This window comes from Citrus sinensis, chromosome 4 (assembly GCF_022201045.2).
Source record: "Citrus sinensis cultivar Valencia sweet orange chromosome 4, DVS_A1.0, whole genome shotgun sequence".
In the NCBI taxonomy this organism is placed as follows: domain Eukaryota; kingdom Viridiplantae; phylum Streptophyta; class Magnoliopsida; order Sapindales; family Rutaceae; genus Citrus; species Citrus sinensis.
Window position 1 is genome coordinate 6,512,662 of NC_068559.1, and position 23,555 is coordinate 6,536,216.

The 23,555-nt window shown below is 32.6% G+C and overlaps 1 protein-coding gene and 1 long non-coding RNA gene across 2 annotated transcripts; one reads left to right on the forward strand and one right to left on the reverse strand.

Moving 5' to 3' along the window:
• Positions 1-7,493: 7,493 nt before the first annotated feature.
• Positions 7,494-19,082, forward strand: LOC102629198 (dihydrolipoyllysine-residue acetyltransferase component 1 of pyruvate dehydrogenase complex, mitochondrial). The gene is given in 11 exon segments (XM_052439828.1): positions 7,494-7,740; positions 7,959-8,265; positions 12,291-12,360; positions 13,713-13,782; positions 13,785-14,101; positions 15,144-15,204; positions 15,278-15,321; positions 15,416-15,497; positions 16,099-16,175; positions 16,251-16,313; positions 16,590-19,082. Coding segments are annotated over 11 exon segments (1,416 nt in total). The 3' UTR covers positions 16,668-19,082.
• Positions 19,083-19,846: 764 nt separating this feature from the next.
• LOC102628455 (uncharacterized) lies at positions 19,847-22,197 on the reverse strand. Its single transcript, XR_371334.4, has 2 exons — positions 21,585-22,197; positions 19,847-21,186 (listed from the first exon to the last, which is right to left on the reverse strand). It is a non-coding gene; the product is annotated as an uncharacterized LOC102628455 (long non-coding RNA).
• Between the last annotated feature and the right edge of the window lie 1,358 nt (positions 22,198-23,555).

Below are 23,555 nucleotides of genomic sequence, written 5' to 3' on the forward strand. Positions count from 1 at the left end.
GAATTGGAAGTTCAAAATATGTTGTTTTAAAATTGTTTATGCTCGCAAGAGTTTTAAAATTAAAGTTGGAATTGAGTTTTTATAATTAAAGCCCAAAAACTAGCCGTTATAGACAAATTCCAGTAAGCAAGCGGTTAGCTGCTTAATTTATCCAGCTCCCGCTTCAGAACAATAAAGCTATCGTTGAATTTGAATTTTGCTACAATAATACTGTTCATAAAATTACATTTTTGCCCAATTTTATTTTGTAATTGTACTATGGCCCAAAACGTCATAGAACTTTACAAATAAGTCCTATTTCAGAATTTCTAAATAATACTTATTATTTCCAAAACTTTCTGACATTGTGATATGATCCAATATATGATAATATTTTCTAAAATAGTCCTTTTCAAAATTTAACATAATATTTATAAATTTTAAAGTTTTCAAAATTTTTTTAATTTAGTACAAAATTTGAAAATGTGAAGTTTTCCTCAGGCGGCTAGCCACTAGCCCTTAGGCGGTTAGCCGCTAACTCTCTGTCCACTTATGATATTTACACTTAGGGCCTCAAACTTTCATAAATTATATCATGGCCCAAAAAGTTTTGAATATTTGCAAATTAGTCCAACTCCGGAATTCAAAACAATACTTTTTAAAATCAAAGATTACAAAACTTTTCATTTTAGTCAACATCTTGGAAAACAACTTAATTGCATAAAATACTTGGCTTATAATTGTAAAACCTTTGGTTCATGAAAAATGATGATTTATTAATCAAAATCTTGAACTTCTCAAATTCTAAACCATTCATATATTAAATCACACCAGCTTTACAAGAATTGTCGTAATAATGAGTCATTGAGTTCTAAACTTTATTCTTGATCGCGTTGTTATCCGTTGATTGTCTTGAACTTGATTTCGCATGATTCACTTCATCATAAATATTATCCTTCAAGAGCTAGTGAAATGTGAAATACCATATTTTTCAAATTACTTAAGACACATGTTCGTTATCATCAAAATTATAATATGTGTAGCCCTTTAGGCTAACAAATCTGTCACCTCAAGATTTTGAGTACATTATGGGAATAAAAGATGGTGGAATCGACACTGATGTGGATCTTGGTATTGATGACATAGATATATTGAAGGATGAATATTGTGATGACAGTGGATACATTAAGCTGAAAAGTTTAGAGTCAAAATTGGTGAATTAAAGGGAGGTGAATGATGACTTTAAAAGAAGTTTTGTTTTGTTTGCTATAGCTACACTTATTTTTCCTAAATCGAGGTTGAATTAAGCCCCTTATTACTTGGTTTGTTTTTTTAAAGACACGAATGCCATTAAAAATTTTTTTTGGGCAATGTGGGCTTTTAAAGGGCTCGTTGAGGGCATACAAAAGTTTAAGGCAGGACAACAAAAAGTTATTAATAGTTGTATACAATTTTTGGAGGTAATAATTTTTTAAAAAATGATTTCATCAATTAAAATGTTATTTTCTTTTTGCTTTATCTGGATCATTTTGTTAGTTATGTCGCAGCGTTTTTACATGGATACTATATCATTTGCACGAAAATTTATTGATAAATCTTTGAGTCCAATAACAACATGGATAAATCGAGATGTAACTAACTTCTTGAGTTTTGTTAAGAAAAACAGTGGTTATGGAGGCTCAAAGGTATGGCATCTACTTTTTATTAATTAAATATTAACGTATCATATTGAAATAACATGTATTTAACAATATGTGGTATTTATTAGGTTAATTTGTGAGAAATCCATCCTCAACAAAACACGGCCCAAGAAACATTTGATGGAATAAGTAGGAAGAATGAAGAGTGCATACATAATTGCCAACATCAGAAGGAATTATCACTTGTTCGAAAAGATATTGGCTGCATGGCATTGGAGCTTGATGGTTTAAAACATTCAATGGGTAACTTGATGCAGCAAATGCAACAAGTAATGGAAACACTTATGGTGTGTTTATTTGTGGGTTTGGGGAATGAGAATGAAACCTATGTTTACTTGGCAAAATGTAATTTGGGAATGAGAATAAAATGTGTGGGTCCCACACAATTTGGGAATAAGGAATGAGAATCCCATTCCCATGGGGGGGTTGGGAATGAAAATGTGGGAATGGGAATGAAACATATATTTACTTTTCTATCCTTCTAATTTTTTCATATTTCCTAAATTACCCATATTCAAATCACAAATAATTTATTATTTTAAATGTCATTAATAATAATAATAACAATTATTATTATTAAATTTTATTAACTTTATTATTTTAGTTATTATTAATTATTGTTATTATTATTTTTATTAATATTATCATTATTAACAATAAAAATAATGATAAAAATTATAATTAATAAAAATAATTAATTTATCATTATTAACAATATTATCATTATTGTTGTTGTTATTATTATTATTATTATTATTATTATTAATAAAAATAAAAATAACAATAATTAATAATAACTAAAATAATAAAGTTAATAAAATTTAATAATAATAATAATAAATGTTAATAATGATAATATTAATAAAAATAATATTAAAAGTAATTAATAATAACTAAAATAATAAAATTAATTAAATATAATAATAATAATAGTATTATTAATAATAAATGTTAATAATGATAATATTAATAAAAATAATATTAACAATAATTAATAATAACTAAAATAATAAAGTTAATAAAATTTAATAATAATAATAATAAATGTTAATAATAGTAATATTATTATTTTTAATAATAATAATAATAATAATAATAATAATAATAATAATAATAACAACAACAACAACAATGATAATATTGTTAATAATGATAAATTAATTATTTTTATTAATTATTAATACTATGGGTATTTTGGTACCTTAATTTTCATTCTCATTCCTCATTCCCATTTATTTTGTCAAGTAAACACATCAATAACATTCCAGCACATTCTCATTCCCATTTATTTTTGCCAAGTAAACATTGAAATCTCATTCACATTCTTTATTCCCATTCCTAGCCCATTCTCATTCCACCCCATTCCCATTCCCAGGAAGTAAACACACCATTAAAGAGAACTTAAACCAAAAGCAAGTAGAACAGCAAAAGGAGAATAATGGCACTCTTGTTGGAATTACTTCTCCTTCCCGAAAGCAACAAAAGTTCGATGAATCAAGCCATGAAAATTTTAATTTTGACGAACTAATGAAGAGAGCCAAAGAAAGGGCAGAGGGAGATGATATTCTTGAGAAGAAATTACTTGATAAGGAGAATGTTGAAGAGAAACATGATGAGAGAATTTTGTTGAGTAAGTCATACCTAAGTGAGGGAAAGTGTAAGCAAATTTTTAACAATGCAACTACACAAGTATTTAGTAATAAATTGTGATATTCTTTTTTTCACAAGTAAAACATAATAGTGCATAAATGAGTATTAAGTTATAAAACATCATTTTTTCCCTTTGTAGGATAATGGCCGAAATGAGGATTGTTTTGTTGAAGAGGAATCATCAAACCAACTTAGTGTATTTGAGGTTAAAGATATGCTCTCCTGAAAGCGAAAGCCTGGTCCATACCAAAAATCCCCTTATAATCAATTTCCTAAAAGAAGAAGTAAAGAAAAAATTTGTCATGATTCAATCACTTGACTAAATTCATTTTTAGAGGAAGATATGAAGTTGCTATAATATATATTTCAAGAAGAATTGCCTAAAAAGTAATTAGATTTTCTCATAACCCACTTTCCTTATGTTATTATTTTTTCATTAACATTGTTGTAGTTTTAATTTTATTTTTGGATTCTTAATACAATGAGCATATTGTTGATAGAATTAGTTTTTTTTGTCTCTCACCAAGAGATGTTTTCTTTGGCTCCTAATACTTGGATCATTGACACAGTAAGCATACCTTCCTTATATTTAGTTTAATCATTCAATTTATTTATTTTCTTTCTAAGTATTTCAGTCTTCTTGTTTAATGGCTCCACTTGTAGGTTATAGATTGTCTCGTCAACTACTTGACAAAAAAAAAAGTGCAAAAACGAGCCCAGAAATGCGTAATTGGTATTTTCCCACTATATTTTCGGTGAGTTGTAAATGTTATACTATGAATTTTGTTACCGACAGTTGACTATATATGTTGATAATATACTATTTTTTTATTTATTTTATGAGTTTTGCAGCAAAACATGACCTGCAAAAAGAAATCAAGCATTGAAGACTTTGTCAAAAAATCATAACATTCGAGATAAATACATGTCAGAACTTGCAGCATGTGAAAAGGTAAGAAATTAAATGCAAAATTATGATAATTCATGGCATTGCTTAAGACATTTAATGGTAGTTATTAAAATTTATGCATTTGTCATGTAGATCTATGTTCCTATAAATAATCGCTCTGCGCATTGGTATATAGCGGTGTTGATTGTTAAAATACAAATTGTTGAAATTTGCGACTCTTTACCTAGTCATAGTTTGAATTCACATCGAGAGGAAATTGTTAGAGCAATTGTAAGTGAAGCTTGCATTTCACCTATATTATACCAATAAATACAAATGTATGTTGACTATTATCATCACTATCACAGTTGTAAGGACTTGACAAAGTTTTCCTAGATGATTATTTGAGAAAATTTCATCTACTTTGGGATTTTTTTAGTTTTAAAATTTCATATCCAGATAATGTCCCAGTACAACCAAATGGAACTGGCTGTGCCTTGTTTTTGAGGAAGTTCATGGAGACGTTATGTGATTTATTATCTATAAAATATGTATGTGACATTAATTTTATATCATAGTGATTCAAACTTTTATAATAAATGATGACTCTATTTCTTTTTTTTTTCTCGTACTGTATTTAGTATAACTCAATAATAGAAAGATATCGCGTTGCACTCCACCTTGTTAACGGAGATACAAATAAAGTAAGAGATAGTATCAAAGATAAGACTGAATTATTTCATGAGTCACACAAGAATAATCTTCCACCGAACAAAGCGACAAACAAAGTTAATGGTCAAAAGAATATGAAGAAGAAAATGTGTAGCCCAAGAGCCTGCAACATGTTAAGATTATGTTCTCTTTAACTATCTATTTCTTGCTTTTTCTTTTCTCCTGTTATGTTTCATGGTTTGTATTAGTTGTTCATTAATTATTGCAATTATAATTGTTGTTTTACATAAAATTAATTAGAAGCAATTTCCAATTCTCAATTGCCTAGCAAATTAAAAAGGTAGTTCTTACCTATTGCTATGTCAGTTACTTGGTTGTTGGTGGAAGAAACCATGTGTTAAGCAATTTAATGATCATCTATTTTGGTAATTTTCAATTCACTTGTTTCACTCACTTATTTGTTCAATAGGAATTTTGTTTTCTATATTGTTGAGCAAGAGGAAAGTCAAGCGTATACTAACATATTTTCTAAATGAGGTCTTTTATTTCATCTGGGAAGTCAATAAATTGGACGTGTACAATAAGCTTTTTGAAGTTAGCCATAGATTTGGTGATATCACTTGTTGGTATAATGTGTAAGAGCCGTGTTTGTCTTATTGATTCATTCTTTTTGGTTGGTTTGTAATGAAGATGATTTCATTTCAATTGTTCAGATTAATAGGCTCTTGCACATTGAGCAATTAAGGATCTGATGGACCGATGATCAATCACCTTCACATCCGCACATGCCAATTAGTAAATTTAGATTTTGCTAACTAATTTTAATTATGTTATATGAATGATTTATTCTTTTCATTGTCGGTTCTGGATTTAGGTTTTTAAACATTTTACTTATTTGAAAAATACAACTCTATTAAATATTAGTTGTTGTTTATCATAATTGGCTGCACCATTTTTATTGTGTAGATAAAGATCTAGTAGTAAAACAAATGGCTAAATCTATTAATCACAATCATTAATTCATCATATCAAAGATTTATGTTACAAAATAAATCATTAATCACAATCTTTGATTACATGAAAGGACATGGACAAGATTTATGTTACAAAAGAAGCTTGGAGCTGATAAATGATGCGGTATGAGTGAATTTTTTGTCAGTCTTTGAGGAATATTTCTACAAAATTTTGATGTAGCAATTATTTTGACTTTTTCTACAAAATTTTGATATAGCTATTATTTTGACTCTTGCATTGATACTCAAGAGGAAAAATCGAACATAAGGAATTAAGGTTGATTTCATAATTTTGTGGCTTGATGAGTACTTTCAAAATAAATAGAGTTGATTGTTATATTTTGACTTAATGGGGACTGGTTTGAAATTAACCCTATTAAAATTCTTTACAACTTCGTATACCAAGTAGTTAAACGTTCTGGCTTTCGACAACTTTGTTTCAAACCTATTTCCTTGCCTTGTAACAATGATATCACAATGGACGACGAATGACAAGAAGGTAAGTTCTTTATTGTCTTTCAATGATTTGTATATTGTTGCTATTATTTTTAACTATTGCTGTTTAACCTTGTGAAACAAAATAGTTTTTTTTTTTTAAATTCAACAATCAAATTTCATAATAATCAATTTCGTCCATTATAGTAGCATTTACAGTTATAACTAATAAAACAAAGAAAAACAAAAATTTTGTTCAAATTTTATTTACACTCTGTACAACTCAGCACCTGTGTTTCTCATTCATCAAATAAATTTGCCACTTCACAATCAGCGTTAAAGAATCCTGCATCAGTCATTTAAAAAAAAAACATGAATTTTTATCAACTAAGTGCATGTGTTTCTCATTCATCAAATAAATTTGCTATTCCCAGTGAGCGTCAAACCTTGCATCCTTCATTTCAAAAAATCAGCGTCACAAAAAATGTACATGCTAAAGTCTCCAACCCACTAGCATAACTTTCCTAGAACAAAAATGCCTTAAAACTTATTAGTAAATACAACATCGCAACCACTGTAAATATAGTCATTGTATTTTTTTCTTTTTTTACAATTCAGTAGGGTTTAAAGCCTTGTAAAAGTGAGAGGGTGATTTGATTGAACTATTAACAATAATGGTCTATAGTAGTCATATTTTGACTTTTATACTAATTACAAGTTCATTTCACTGATTGTAAATATGTTCTTATTGTGTTATGACAGGTATTGACAAAAATTACATAGTGCCAAAGTTTGATGTTCCGTCATCAAACAATATTCCTTCAGCAGCTATGGCAAAAAAACTATAAGGTATTTTAGTAATTAATAACAAAATAATAGTCTTACATGAATTTAATTGTTAATAATAAAATAATAGTTCTTGTTGTATTATGACAGGGAGGGATGGTTCCTCTAATTTTATTTATTGTAATGGTAAAAACATGTATGAACTCACTACCGAAGACATTATTGGAAGGCAGTTTACATCACTTGAAGAAGCTACATATTTTTATAAAAAATACTAAAAAATAATGGGTTTTAGCGTTTGCATTCACGATGAGAGACATGATACAAATGGTGCACCCATAATGAAACACTGGGTTTGTAGTACAGAAGATGAAAAGGGATAAGAAGTATATTAAGCGTGTAAACAAAATTCATGAACCTAGAGCTATTAGAAGAGTCAAATGTCGAGCAACATTCAAGGTAAATTTAGATAAGAAGTCCAAAACTTGGGTTACTAGGAGCTTTGTTCCAGAACACTCTCATGAGTTTGCAGCAAATTTTAAGACTCAATTTCTTCGATCTCATCAAATGGTTAAAGATTCTGACAATGCTATACCTAATTCAATGAAAACAGTTGGTATAAAGACAAGAGATTATGGACTTCTTTGTCAATTAGGCTAGGGGTTATGACAATTTGAGCTTTAGATTAAAGGATTTATATAACGATTTAGATAATGAACGTCGATCTATGATAATTGAAACAAACTCATAAGCAACACTGGCATACTTAAATGCAAAAATTGACATAGATAAAAGTTGACATAGATCCAGACTTCTTTTGTAAGTACTTTGTAGATGAGGAGAATAGAGTTGCAAACTTGTTTTGGGTAGATTCTATTGCTCGTTTGGATTATAGTTACTTTGGGGATGTTTTGGCTTTCGATAGCACTTACAAGACAAATGAGTATAGGAAGCCTTTGGTTATTCTACTTGGTGTTAACAATCATTATGCAATAACTGTTTTTGGATGTGCAATTCTCGCGGATGAGATAGTTGAGACCTACACATGGGTGCTTGAAACATTCTTATTTGCTATGAATAATAAAAAGCCATATTTATCATCACTGATGGAGATAGAACGATGCATAAAGCAATTAAAAAGGTAGTTCCTGAAGCTTGACATCAACTGTGTATTTGGCATCTACAAAGAAATGCACAGTATAATGTACATAAAATGCCTGAATTTGTCACAAGGTTTAAGAATTTTATGTTGGGCAATGACAGACCTGAAGAATTTGAGCAATTATGGAAGAACATGGTGGAAGAGCTTGGTTTTCAAAATAATGATTTGGTTAAGAAGATATACTCAAAACTAGAGAGATGGGCAGAAGCATTCTTACGGGGTCATGTCTTTGGCGGCATGCACACAACACAACGATATAAGGGTATGAATGCATATATGAATAGATTTCTTCAAAGAAAGTTGAAGTTGCATGAATTTGTTTGTCAAATCGATTGAGCCTTGATATGTATAAGGAATAACGATTGAAGGCAAAATTTTAAAACTAAGCATTCTACTCCAATGATTAGTACTCTTCTTCTAAGCTTGGAGAAGCATGCTGCAGGGGTTTACACTCAAAAGATATTTTACAAGGTTCGTAAACAGATTTGCAAAGAAGACTGGTTTATATTGTTGAACAATGTCACTTTACTAGATATTCAAGTGTACACATTGACTAGGCATCTACAAGCAAATAAGAAGTGGACTGTGGTTTATTACCTAAAACAACAACGTTTTGAATGCTCTTGTAAGAAGTTCGAATCTACTGGAATACCATGCCCTTACTTATATTGTGTGATGAAACATATACATGTTAATGAGATGCTTGCTTCATTGATTAATAAAAGATGGACCATTGATGTGAAAGTTTACAGACAATATCCAATGCCATTGGAAAGTCAATCTAAAGATGTTCTTAACAATATTCGGTATGGGTCATTAAATGCCGAATTCAATGAAACTAGTTTTTATGCCTTCAAATCTAATGTTGCATATTGGAAATTAAAAGGTCATCTTGTTCAACTGAAGAGTGAGATAAAGGAGTTGAGCGTAAGTAATGAAAGAGATAGAGATCGACAATTCAGTGTAGAAAAGAAAGCAAGAATTGTAAAAAATCCTCTAGTTGTGAAGACAAAGGGTGCACCCAGTACAAATGTTAATAAAGGCGTTAACACAAGAAAATGTGGATATTGCAAACAAGAGGAACACACCGCACAGAAATGCTGATGTAAGAATGGCCAGGTTACAAGTGTGGACAACTTCACTGGACTATTAAACAGCTTCACAAAATTTATTTGGTATGGGAAAATAGGTCATTATTTCAATAGATTTTTTTTAGTGGAAATCATTGTGTTATAGTAATAGTTATTTTGTTCACATTTTGTGCAAATTATATCCTAAGGAGGCTGCCTCACTTGCGTCGGTGCACACAAAATTATAATAAAATATTCTACATATGCCTAAGGGTTTGGATTTGGACAAGCTATGTGCATTTTATTAGACACAATTTTGACCAAGTATTTTTTAGATTATGGTTATGGCCATGTGATGTAGTCTTATATTTTTTTGCACTATTAGAATAATGATGAATATCACACCTGTCATGAACCTAGTGGTTTCTCCTATTTTAATGACAATGTAATATGAAAGGAACCTTGAACAATGCAATATTCACGAAATTTTAAGCTTACAAAACAGGGCCTAACAATGATATTCTAACTCTTAACACATCAATTGATCTTATTTTCTAAGAAATTGCTACATGCATCAATTGGGTATGCTAGTTCTTTATACATCACTAGTAAACTTGTAAACCATACCAAAGTTGCAATGTAACATTCTTTATTACCTTTCTGATTAGAAACTTTAGTGGCCAAATGCTAACTATATCAACTCTTGCTTCTCCATAGTTGAGTGAAATTCTTAATTTATATAATCAAGGCGACAATAGAATAAATCATTTTTTTTTAAAGAAAACAGTTTGTGCTTTTTACATTTGGGCCGAACCTGTTATTTCTAGAGACCAATATGGTCGAAGTGCAAAAGCCTTCTTCTTCATTCTCTAGAAAGAAGAACAACTAATTGACCAAGTCACCATGCGAGAGAGCTCATAAAAGAAATTATTTAGTGTATTCCCAATCACAAGAAACAAGTTGACTTAACATCGATTCTACGATTTCAGAAAATAGCCTTATTAAAATATTCTCCCACCCATATTGTTAACATGTATGTGATTTGATGATAACAGACAAGAATAAGAACGATTAAGTTTTTAAAAATTCAAATTATTTTTCATACATTTTAAATAAATCACTATTTCGATAATAGAAAGATTTTATTTTTAAAGGAAAAGTGATTTCATGAAATTGGTTATTTTTCAAGTTCATGGTCTAATTGAAAAAGTTTTGAAAGCTTTGAAATCAACTAGTATTGTTTCGAAACTCTTAAAATGGACTTATTTGTAAAGTTTAATGAAGATTTAAGCTATAGTACAATTATAGAAAGCTTTTGGGTAAAACTATAATTTTAAAAAATAGTTTCACTGTAGCAATCATTGTAGCAAATGGATAATCGTTTAGGAGATAACAGCTAACTGTCATCGAACAAAATTGAAGATTAGCTTCTGGACATTGATAGCAAACCGACATCTAGAAAACGGTGATTCGACAATTTGAAATTATAGCACAACGGTCACTTGCTCAAGTCAAAACAGCAATCCGAGAAAGGCTAATGGTGATCCGATTGTGCGTAGAAAGTCAACAAGGGCTAGTTTTCAGCTCTAACTATAAAATGACTCAATCAAATTCAAATCTAGAGACATTTAAGAGTTATTATTGAGCTTGCTATTGAGTATACAACTATTGTTGAGCTTTAAACTTGTTTTTGTTTAATTGATTCACGCTTTGAGCTTTCATTTGTAACCATATACATTGTGTGAGAGAAAATTCATTTGTAATCTTTATTTTTGTGTGATTGCAAGTGTTGGGATACACAGGGGTTAAGAGATTGAGGATAATCTCTTGTTGTAAAGGTCTATTGACACCTTGAAAGTCAATTGTAAATGTTGTTGAAGCCTTGGAGGCTTGCTTAATGAAATTCTCAAGCCCAGTGAGCTTGGAGATGTGGACGTAGGCACGGTTGGCCGAACTACGTAAAAATCATGTGTTTGCTCTCTCTTACCCTATCTCTTTATTTTTCATTGCACGTTAATTTGCTTATTTCGAATTTTGTTGCTTAGTTTAAATTGCATTAAGTTTTAGTTGTTTAAATTTTTAAAATCTCAATTCACCCTCCTCTTGGGTTGCCTAGTTAGTATTTCACATATGTTACCGTTTGTAACTTATATTGTGGAGCTGGAGTTTGAAAATAACAAATAGAAGAAAGGCAGAGCAGATAAACTTTAGACTTAAATAGGTTTTTGAAGTGTTGGAATGAGCTTTTATTGTGGATGTTCAAGTGGATGCCTTGGTCTCATTGATTTATTTAAATTAAACATGCATTTTGGTGTCTTTGACATCACAATTTCCTAAAAGCCGAAGCTTTGTGCGCCCTTTTTTTTTTGGTGTATTAATTCATTTGGTATCCGAAAATCACATTGGGTCTCGACTAATCCAAATTCGAGCCGAGTATGACCACTAGGGCAGTAAAACTCTCCCAACAAATATTTAATGCAACTGCATTTCCAAGTCTCGAACCGAGAACCTTAGTTAAGTTAGAACAACCCCATGCCAATTGATCTACACGCTTGTTGATTTTGTGCACCCTGTTTTGTCACCATATGATGAAGCATTAGCCTCAAAGTTGAGGATAGAGGTTTATGAGGCTATACTGTAACAGAACAACACGTGTTTAACACAGTTAAAAGTTCTATCTAGATAGTCAACATGTGATTAATATTCCACTAAAAATTTTAATAGGCGGAAGAAGATTCTTTCGATTAAATGTTTTGTTGCACCTAGGTCATAGATTATTGCTAGAATTTATTTTCCTTTGATGGGATAACATGCAGTTTGGGGATTATCCTACAAATAATTTTGACATTCAATAAGGTTCACTTAGAAATATTACTAAATAGGTGATAGTTGATACCTCTGCTTACATTATCTAATGGAAAATTTATGGTGCAGGTACTTGGCCAAGATACTAGCACTTGAAGGCTCAAAGGACATAGCCGTGGGTCAACCCATTGCTATAATTGTAAGTAATAATTATGACTACTTTGCAATAATTTTTTTTTTAAATGAAATTGTCCTCTCGTGCTAGTTGTAGGTGAGGGTGGTCTTATCCATCTTAAATATTTTATTTAAAATTTTAACATAAATTTTGAGCCATTAATTTTAAATGATAAATATTAAAAGTCAGAATAGTATTTAATGATGATAATGGGTAATTTTTGGAAACCTCCCATAAGGTTTGCCCTTGTTACACTTGGAGAGAATGTACGCATATATTGACATATAGTACCCCTGACCGTGTATCAGTGTTAGACTGCCGTTTGCTATGCTACCGAAAGTACAATAATGCCCTTCCCTTCACAATTCAATAACTGACAATACTTGCAGCAATATGGAGTTGCAGACTTGACGATGCTTCTTGAATTGTAGAAGATAACAAAACAGAAGCTTTTAACTTAATTAAAAGGCTTGGCGAATCAAGATTTTGGCATGATTTTGTTAAGATCTTAGGGTTTGATTGAAAGAACTGTGCAACACCGTTTGCAACACACACGCAACGTTCACAGCACACCCTCTCTCGCTCTCTCCCTCATGGCTCATGCCACTAATCTCACCAAGCCACACGGTTCACTCTCTCTCTCCCCCCTTCAATTCCAGCAGCCGTGGGTCACTCTCTCCCCCCTCCAATTTGACATGATTTTATTTTCTAACATGGGGTTAGAATTTTTGTTGACTAACAAAGCAATACAACAAAGTGGTGGTGATGCAAGAATGGTGGCCTTTGTTTTTCAGCTTTACTGATAAAAGAACGAAATGGGTGGGGAGGAAGGGGGGGGGGGGGGGAAGAGAAAGAAAAGAAGAATTTTTTTTTTCCTTTTCTGCCTCCAAATTCTTTTGAGAGAGAGAGAAAGAATAAGAACGAAGACAAGGAGAGGAAGCAAAAGCTATTGCATTCTTTCTGCAGTCAGCCTCTTTATTTTTGCAATTACGTTATTACCCTTAACAACCAAACGACACTCTAACGCTCATACACGGTCAGGGGTGCTATATATCAATATATGCATACATTCTCTCTAAGTGTAGTAAGGACAAACCTCAGGGGAGGTTTCAAAAAATTACCCTGATGACAATCCATCCACTATAATATTGTATGGGATCAACGGCTCAAAAATTATGTTAAAAGTTTAAGTCAAAAATTTAATTTTTTTTTATAAGTAAAAGTTTATGTTGAAATAACCTAGCCGTATAATTTGTCGCCACTGTTTTCTACATTGATGTTTTAATTTGTGAGAACATTGTGCTTAAGTACTAATCTGTGATTTTCATTTCAACAGAATCCCTTTGGTGTGGAACTAATGCTTGTTGTTTTGTAAGGTTGAAGATCCAGGTGATATTGGATCTGTGAAGAATTCTGTTACCAGTGGTACTGAGATCAATGGGGAAAAAAAACCCACCATGATTCTAAAGATGATGCTAAGGTGCAGAAAAGGAGTTTTACAAAGATCAGTCCATCAGCTAAATTGCTTATCCCAGAACATGGATTGGACGCATCATCATTGCAGGCATCTGGTCCTTATGGCACTCTACTCAAAGGGGATGTTTTGGCTGCAATTAAGTCTGAAAAGGCATCTTCAAGAAGTTCTTCACACACAGAGAAGACATCCCCATCATTCCACCCACAAACCTCACCTGCGGTATCTCAAGGGTCAAACTTAGAACTGTCAGATTCCTTTGAAGATTTGCCCAATACTCAAATTCGCAAGGTAAAATTCATTAGAGAGAACCTGAATTTACCTCTTATTGAACACATAAAAATTACCTCCAAAAGGATAGAAATGTTTAAATCAGCAAAGCCTTACTAAGTAGTGAAGCTATATCTTGTGCTCAGGCCAAAGAAGGGGATATGCATGAAGCATAAGATATCTTCATCTTTTACAAAGAAGTATAAAATGTAACATGAATATGATACAAAGTTTGATTTGCTTAATTTTATAGTGTCAATATTGCATTTAGATTCAGTGAAGAAGGTTTTTGGCTGTTTAATGGAAGTTTTTCTGTTCCTTCTGTTGAGTTTGCGTATAACAGAAGGCTTATCCATGCATGCCTTACAGTTATTATAATGTCATGGTCTTTTCTAAACAGGGCTTCACTTAGGATATGAGAACATTATTATCTACAGAACAGCTACCTAAGATTCCGAGTGAATGGTATTCATTATAGTCCTGTATGTTTGCATGGTTGGTTATATATGCAAGTATGCAGTTCACCTTTATGTTGTTTGAAGAGAACTGTCAAGAAGCTGAACTCATCTATCAAATAAAGTCCTTTTATTTATCTTCTATATATTCTCTTTGTTGGTTTTTTTTTTCCTTTACTTAAAAGGTAAGGGGATGGGCAAAGCCCAAATTCATCTTTTGGCCCCTTACCTCTCCCAAGATCTAACTCAGGTGGCAGCCAAATGAAGCTGCTCGAAAACCACTCGACCATGCCCTTGGGGGCATATATTCTCATTTTTTGTTGTGGCAGAATCATATACTTCTGGCTAAGAAGATTGTTGGCTTGGGATTATGAACTTTTGTCATCCTCTGTAGTTTGTAATGGCCAATTTATATATTGATGATAATTATTATGTACAATTCTCTGATGATTGGGGAATCTTGTGCAACCAACATATATGTTCTTGTTGGTAAACCCTTTAAATCCTGTCCAACCCACATATTCAAGGATACTGATACTGGTTCTTATGACAGAATTAAATTCATAAAATCGACTGTTGATCTAGTTAAGTTGGTGGTTATTTTGCAGGCTATTGCAAGAAGGTTGCTGGAATTGAAACAGACCGCACCACATTTATATTTATCTTCAAGTTTGAGAAACCCAAACATTTTTTTAGCTGTTATTTAATATGTTATCTAAAAGCATATAATGGTAGCTATCAGACATTGTACTGGATCCTCTGCTTTTTTTCAGAAAGGAGCTGAAAGTTATGGAATATATACTTCTATTTCTTTATTGTTCTATTGGAAAATCTAATTTTGATGGACTGGTTATTTTATTTTGCTTTCCAATTTCCAGAGAAACATAATATAAAGGTTTCGGTGAACGACATTGTCATTAAAGCTGTAGCAGTTGCTCTAAAAAATGTTCCAGAAGCTAATTGTAAGCTATGTGTTATTTCTATACTGGTAAAGAGATTGCTCACAAATATATTAGGGAATACAAACTTGCTTTATGGACATGATGACAATTATTTCTACGGATAGAATTAGACAATGCTTTGTTTGTTGATACCCTTCAGTCAAACAAATTTTTTGTGTAGCCTACTGACATTTGATTTGCCATTCAATAATTTTGAATAATCTGTTAGTTGTTCATCTTCCTCAGATAAATATTTGGCTATATCCTATAGACTTTTCTTTTGCGATGCAACTGAAACTAATGAAAGTTAGATGCCTTTTCCTAAATTCTTAAATATTTGTCAGAAAATGATGAGAAAGAAAGCTTGTTATCCCTTTTGCCAACTGTCCTTTTTTCACCCGGAAAAAAAAAAAAGAAAGATAAAATAATATTTCTTATTATGTTGTTGTGAAACTTGGTAGTTGGCTACAAAAAATATCACTAAACTCTATCAATTAAGCTCAATCTGAAGAAGACAATGGCAGAGCATTAGTTATCAACACTATCTTCACAGTTTACATATAATATATGGGCTATACTTATATTTCTGATAATAAATTTTGGTCATGGTATTACGTGGTAGCTTACTGGAATGTCGAAACAGAAGAAATTGTTTTGTTTGATGCCATTGATATATCGATAGCAGTTGCTACTGAGAAGGTATGCTTCATAATTTATTGATTCAAATCTGTGGGTAGCATCCAGACTTCATTATAATTTATTTATTTTTTACAGGGACTAATGACTCCCATCGTACGGAACGCAGATCAGAAATCTATTTCTGCAATCTCCATGGAGGTACCTTAAATTGTTGTTCTGTTTTCAGTTTGATAACCTTATTGGTCGTTTACCAGTCCACAACAAGTGGAGCTTTTAGATCAAGAGATGAAGAAACATCTCTTGCAATGTGCTTGCTCTTGGGAACAATTATAGATTTGTGTTAAATTCAATTATACATAAATTCTGCAATAAGTTAATGATTGCTTTGGAAATGAAAAGATTTATCCAGTTATTGAATAGCTAGTCCTTCATTAACTTAATGATCGATATCGTATCTGGTCACTTGAATCTCAGGTTAAGGAACTAGCTGAAAGGGCAGGGAAGCTTGCGCCGCACGAGTTCCAAGGAGGCACTTTCAGGTATAATATCTAGGTTATATGGGTATCTCTAACTTACGCACATCATGGGGAAAGAGTTGAGTCCTCACTTTACTCGGTATAAATACTGTATATTTCTTTTATACAACAAATATATAAGTGACTCAAATTTTATCAATTAGAATATCTTTCTTTGACCTCCTATTTAATGTCCCTTTAGCTTCACAATGACACCAGCGAACTGAAAAACACCTTTTTTTTCTTCCCCTGTCCTGTTTGTCATGGCTTTGTAGCCATTGTAAAAATAGAATTTGATGGGAGTTGTTTTGTTTTGATACATCAGCCTCCTTTTGGTGGAGACATGGTCTAACTTGTAGTTTCAGTTGGTGACCAGATCAGAGCTGATTTGAACATTTTGTGTAAGGCAACGCTATTTTTACCAGAAAGTAATGGGAATGTTGTTCCCTAGCCAAATTAAATCTAGAATGAAGGATGGTATTTCCACTGGCATTGCCAATGACTAATCTGGATATTTGCGTGTTGATTTTGCAATGGATAGTATACCGGAATTGTAAACATGCACTTGTTACTTTTTTCTTTTCGTATTTTTCTGCAGCATTTCAAACCTTGGTATGTTCCCAGTGGACCAATTTTGTGCGATTATAAATACACCTCTGGTGCTCTCTCTCTCTCTCTCAAGTGCATGCATACACACTCATGCACACAAACACATACCACAACACGTGTATAAAGTGCTCAAAGATGCATAAAACAATTTGTTTACTCATCCAGTCATACTAGTCTCTTAATACCTCTTTAAAACAGTAACACATGATTCTGTTTGTTAGTTCCACCTATTTTACTGTAATAAAAATCGTCTGAGATTAATATGAACTCTTTTAACCGAAGAAAGAGGAAGAACTCTTTTAAATTAACAAGGAGCTTTTGGGGTAGGCAATAACTAGTCAGTTTTTAACACTTATATTGCCGTAAATGCAACATTGAAAGGAAGGGTTACTCTTATAAAGATTTATTAGTTGCAATACTCATGTTAGAAGTCATGGAAATATGTTTTCTGGAAGTCCTCGTTGTCTGATATGTTTAAGCAAAGAAAGCACCCACCCATTTTGTGTCCTGTGTCTGCATTTTTTAAAATATATTTGCTGTCAGGAACAATTGGCGTTGTCTATGTCGGTATGCCATTGCTTATCTTGTGAACAAATTTATCTTGTGAACGAATTTATCTTGTATATTTTTCAGGCTGGTATCCTTGTTGTTGGCAGAGGAAACCAAGTTGTCGAACTGGTTATTGGAAGTGACGTTAAGATGTTGGTTGTATTTGTAGTATTTTGGAGTTATTGAATGAGTTGCGTATATGACCTGGATTAACTCTGTGCAGGAAATGAGATACCTGCAGTCGTTACAAAGATGAACTTGACACTATCTGCTGATCATCGTGTCTTTGAGGGAAAAGTTGGATGTGCGTAATGGTGCAAAATTTATCCATCTTCAAAATAAGAAATATTGAAAATAGTTCTCCGTTTTTGTTGCTAATGACTATAACTAAGCTGCTTCCTGGATCATTTTCCTGCTCCTGCCATAAGTGGATTTTTATTTTGTGTAATGCTGCATTGAAAATCATGGCATATGGGTAGCATTAAAAATGCCAGATTGAGTCCTGGTATTTTATTTAGTTATCTATTTTTAAGAGGACAAATTCACATGTTTGTGAGTGGATGATGTTGGTAATCAGAAAATCCGGGAAAGATTATACCATACATGAGTTTTGAGATTTACTGAATTGCTGTTTTTGAAAGTTTATGATTTTCTCTTATTGTAAAGGTGATTAGAGGTTCAAGGTGGGGTTCTGTTTCCATTTGGCCTGGACGTGATGCACTATTTAACTACTTCAAATGTTGCCTGATGGTCCACAACAACTGAAACTTGCTTTTAACCTATTCTTTATGAGATTTGAACCTAAAGTTAAAGCTATTTATATTGCAGGTGCTTTCTTTTCAGCTTTGTGTTCTAACTTCAGGGACATATGAAGACTGCTTCTATAATCATGAGGAAAGCCCTTTAACTGAATGTTGGGTCTGAGAGACCAGGAATGGTTGATGTCATCGTCCTATAGCTTGTTAGTAAAATTTTCAAATTCCATTGTAATTGTTCCAGGTATATCCATTTACCGCAAAAATTGTTGTGCCTCTTGGAATTGGTATACCAATTTTTTTTGGTCAATTCATTGGTCTCGCTTTTCTTTTCAGAGTGAGAACCGTAATCTTAAGATTCTGATTGATGTACGTATTTTATTCTCGGTGATATTAGGTTTCAAAATTTTCAAGGTTTTTGATTTCGTTTTTTCGCAGATCATGCGACGGAATCATGTTTTGTCTTCATAAAATAATGTACAAGAATTCCAAATATCAAAATTGAACTAATAAATTGATGATTTTTGTCTGATTGGTGATGATGTGTTCAGACAATCTTTTCTTCTAGCTGCATGGTATCAAAATTTCATGGGTAGGTCAGGATATTCAAGAAAGCTTTATTTGAAGTTAAATATTTCTCAGACGTACAACAAATTCTTATTAAAACCAAGCAAAAGATATAACCATTTTATTTTCACTTAATATAAACCAAAATTGAACTGGGCGCCAACAATCTAGCCACAAGCTGACGGCTAGGGCATTTCCATATCATAATCCTCAGTACTCACCGTCTTTGGAGGAAGCAAATTTGTAGAAGCTAAGAATTGTTATCTTGTTAAAAGCCTGTGGTATAATTAGAGTTGGTAAAACGGGTCATCGGTTCATGTTAATGTCGTGTTAAATTTGTGTCATGTCAAATTTAGATTGATCCAAACCCGATCTATTTAATAATCATGTCAAAATATTGAGACCAAAACCTGACATAGAAAAATAATTGGGTTACCCAATAACCCGCTTAATACTATATATTAAACAAAATTTACATCAAACATTTACATATTGTCATACATACTTAATTTATCCATATTATAAAATATACATATCTACTAAAATATTACACATTTACACCATTGAAGTTTTATTATATATATGTAAATAATATTATATATCGATATTATAAAATATATATGTCTACCAATATTTTACATATTTATACTATTAAAGCTCTAAATGTATATAAAATTTTATAAATAAAACACTGTGTTTATATTCATCTTTTCAAAAATAAAAAAAAAGAAGATCATCTCTAATATTTGAGTTTTGATGACAAAAACTTACAAATTATTTTAAAATAGAAAATATAATCATGTTATTGATCGGGTAAATGGATCAAAAACTTTAACCCTAATCCGACACGAAAAAAAATCGTGTTGACCCGGACCCAATCCACTTAATAATCGTATTAAATTCAACAACCCATACCCATTTATTCATGTCGGGTAATCGGGTTGTGTCAAATTTTACCAGCTCTAGGTATAATAAAACATCACTGGGTGTGATGGTAACCATAAGAATACAACAACTGCCTTGACAAAATGATGAAACATGTTCATCCTTGAAAATTTCCAGAAGAAATTTCAGAAACAAGTTCGTGGTCTTCATTGATATTACTTCTTAAAGTCAATTCACTTATAATCTTGTGGTTAGGAGCACTCTCTTTGGTTGCAAGCGGTTCATACCATTGAGGACCAAAACCGGCAGCTTTTCTTACTACCTCATTAAAAGGTGGCTTCAATGGCCCCGAAAGTGTGTCCTCACCATGGCGCGAAAGTTCTGAATGAACTCTTCATTTTCCTCTGTTGTACATCCGTTTTCTCCTGCTTCACTTTCTAAAGGTGCCAAGCTGTCTTGGAGTAAAGTCGGATACCCAGACCTCAAGCAAAGATATCTAAACCACCTTACTCTAGCAGCACAATGTGTAATCTCTTCTCGGTAAACCACCCTTTCTAATAACTCTGCAGTCTCATTATCACCTCCATTGCGGAAACGAGAGATGGCCGTGGGCAGCACATTAAGTCCCCTGGCTTGCAAGTATAATACAATATATTCATCAAATTATCATTCATTAATGCCTTATTTGGAAACTTGACTCTAGGAAGCATTCTAGAGATCAATAATCCTTTTCTTATTCGGTAAAAAGAACATATATATACTGAAACAATAAACACACCTTACCCCAAACAAAATGCTGCATTTTGTAAGAAGTTGGATATGGTGGAATGCCTTTGTTAGTAACATGATTTGTTTATTCAAAGCCATGAGCAGAATTTCAGTACTATTTCACTTCCATTATGCTGTTAGGTACCTTCTAATAAAGCAAACCAAAAAAGAAAATTAATGAGAATTATGAACCTCATGGACACAATGCTCTATTGCTAAACGCGCCAGCAGGTCCTTGGATGTAGCAATGGCCGAGTCCTAGAGGCTGTCATGAGCTGGTAAAGCTCCATAAGAAGAACCTAGTTCCTCCAATTGTGCTGCAAGGAGAGTGAAGTGTCGGCCTTTGTCTTGAGCCACCTTCACAAAATCCATGAAGAATTCCCTTGGCATCGCTTTTTGCTTACCAAAACGAGCAATTATATCCTACATGAAAAATACAAAAGTATTTATGGCTAAAAAATCCACATAGTACCACATATATGCTTAGCCAAAAACCAAATAAAGCTAAAAGTGACAGGCTTCACTGACACAAAAGCTAAAACACTTATCGTGAAATGATCGACTAAATCATTAGCATTATATATCTATAACATGAAATAACAGAGAAGGTGAAAAAAAAAAAGCACCCAAGACAAGTCAATGGCCCAGCTCTCAGTGTGCGCAAGGCTATGCACAATAGCCTGCCTATTCTGCAAGCCCTGCTTTACCAAGCTTCGGCATTAAACTTGCGACACCAATTTAACCTCCCATTTTGTTATTTCATTGACGCATTTCATCGAACACTTAACAGGAAGAAAAAAGAAAAATGAATGAGTAGGTACTGTAGACATTGCCGAGCCTAGCTGGGCGGCAAGATACGGGAAGGTCCAGAGCAGGGTTGTAGGGCTGAGTGATGGTTCGCCGAGCCATCGGCAAGCAACCGAGCCGCCGAGTCGGGCTTTCTCTAAAGGGTCGGGTGTGTTTAGAACTCCAAGCGCCGCTTCTACCAGGGTCTAGCTTTCCATTACCACCAAGTCTCGGCTCATTTCTTCTCCTCTCTGAGTTGGACCGATTAAATTGCTTTAACGGTTATTTGTGTTGTAAATCGTGGTGGATCCCACCAAAATAATGCTCTCCCATTATCTGTTAAATTGATGCATGTTGCCTTCCGGAAGAGTAATCAACAAGAGGAGCGTGATCTTATAAGAGAAGAATTATAGTAATATTGGATACACATGTATTGTACTCTTTTTTCCTTTTGACCAGGTGTTCCCATTGGGTTTTTACCGGCAAAAGTTTTTAATAAGGCAGTGTCCAATGTCATCGGGGGAGCACATCTAATAAATAATTGGTGAATCCAAGGGGAAGTGTTGTAAATTTTGGTGGATTCCACCAAAATAATGCTCTCCCATTATCTTCTTTATTGCTCTTCCCATTATCCTTTTTATAATTAATAATTGTGAATAACTCCACCTTCTAATGCCTATATATATACCCTTTCTTTGCTAATGAATAAATACAATTCAATTTCTCGTTCAAGGCATTTTGCTTGTTTTCTTCAATCTTCATTTGAGTATTCCTTACTTAGATACCATCATTAAATAATTGCTTACATACAATCCCTTTAAATTATAACATCCATTATCTCCAAATTTATAACACGTTATCAGCACAAATTTCGCCCCGGTACATGAAGTATTCTATCCATTTATTCTTTTATATATATTTTTAATTATTCTTATCTCTTTTCAATATTTATTATACTAATCTCTTTTATTTGTTTGTGATAATGTCTCACTTGACAAAATTGGAGTTTAATGCTTTGCATATATCAGACGAGAATTATTTATCCTAGATCATAGATGCCGAAATTCATCTTGATGCTATGGGCCTTAGTAACACCATAAAAAATAATAATGACTCATCCACTCAAGATCGAGCCGAGGCCATGATTTTTCTACGGCATCATCTCCACTAAGCACTTAAATTGGAATATCTCACTATAATGGATCCATATGTTCTGTAGAGCAGTTTGTACGAAAGATATGGTCATTTACGGTCAGCCATTCTTCCCAATGCTTGTAGTGAATGGAATGCCTTCAGGCTACAAGACTTTAAGTCAGTACATGAATATAATTATGTACTATGCATAATTACTTCATAGTTAAAACTGTGTGGAGAAAATATTACTGATGAAGATATGTTGGAAAAAACATTTACAACATTTCATGCTTCCAACATGGTTTTACAGCAACAATATAGAGCTAGTCAGTATACAAAATATTCTAACTTGATTGCATGCCTTCTTGTGGCAGAGAAGAATAATGAATTATTAATGAAAATCATCAAGTCTATCCTATTGGTACAAAACCAATTTTTGAAGCAAATGTTGTCTCACATGATTGTGAAGACAATTATGAAAATGGGCATGGCCGCGGGCATAACCGTGGCCGTAGACATAGTCGTGGCTGTGGTCGTGGCTATTATCGAGGCCGAGGAAAAAATAAAAATCATTATTATCGACCTCATGGTGGATATAAGAACCACAAAAAAAGGGAAAAATGAGGACCAACATAATACTCAAGAAAACACTTGTGATAGATGTGGAATGTCCGGTCATTTTTGGAGACAATGTCGTACTCCCAGACATCATGCGGATATGTTTCAGGCATCCTTAAAATCAAAAGGAAAAAATATTAAAACAAACTATATTGATGACTCGGATCCAGTGGATGTTACACATCTTGATGTTTCAGACTTCTTTGAAGATAATGATGGAAAAATTGATCACTTGATTGGTGATGGAAATGTTC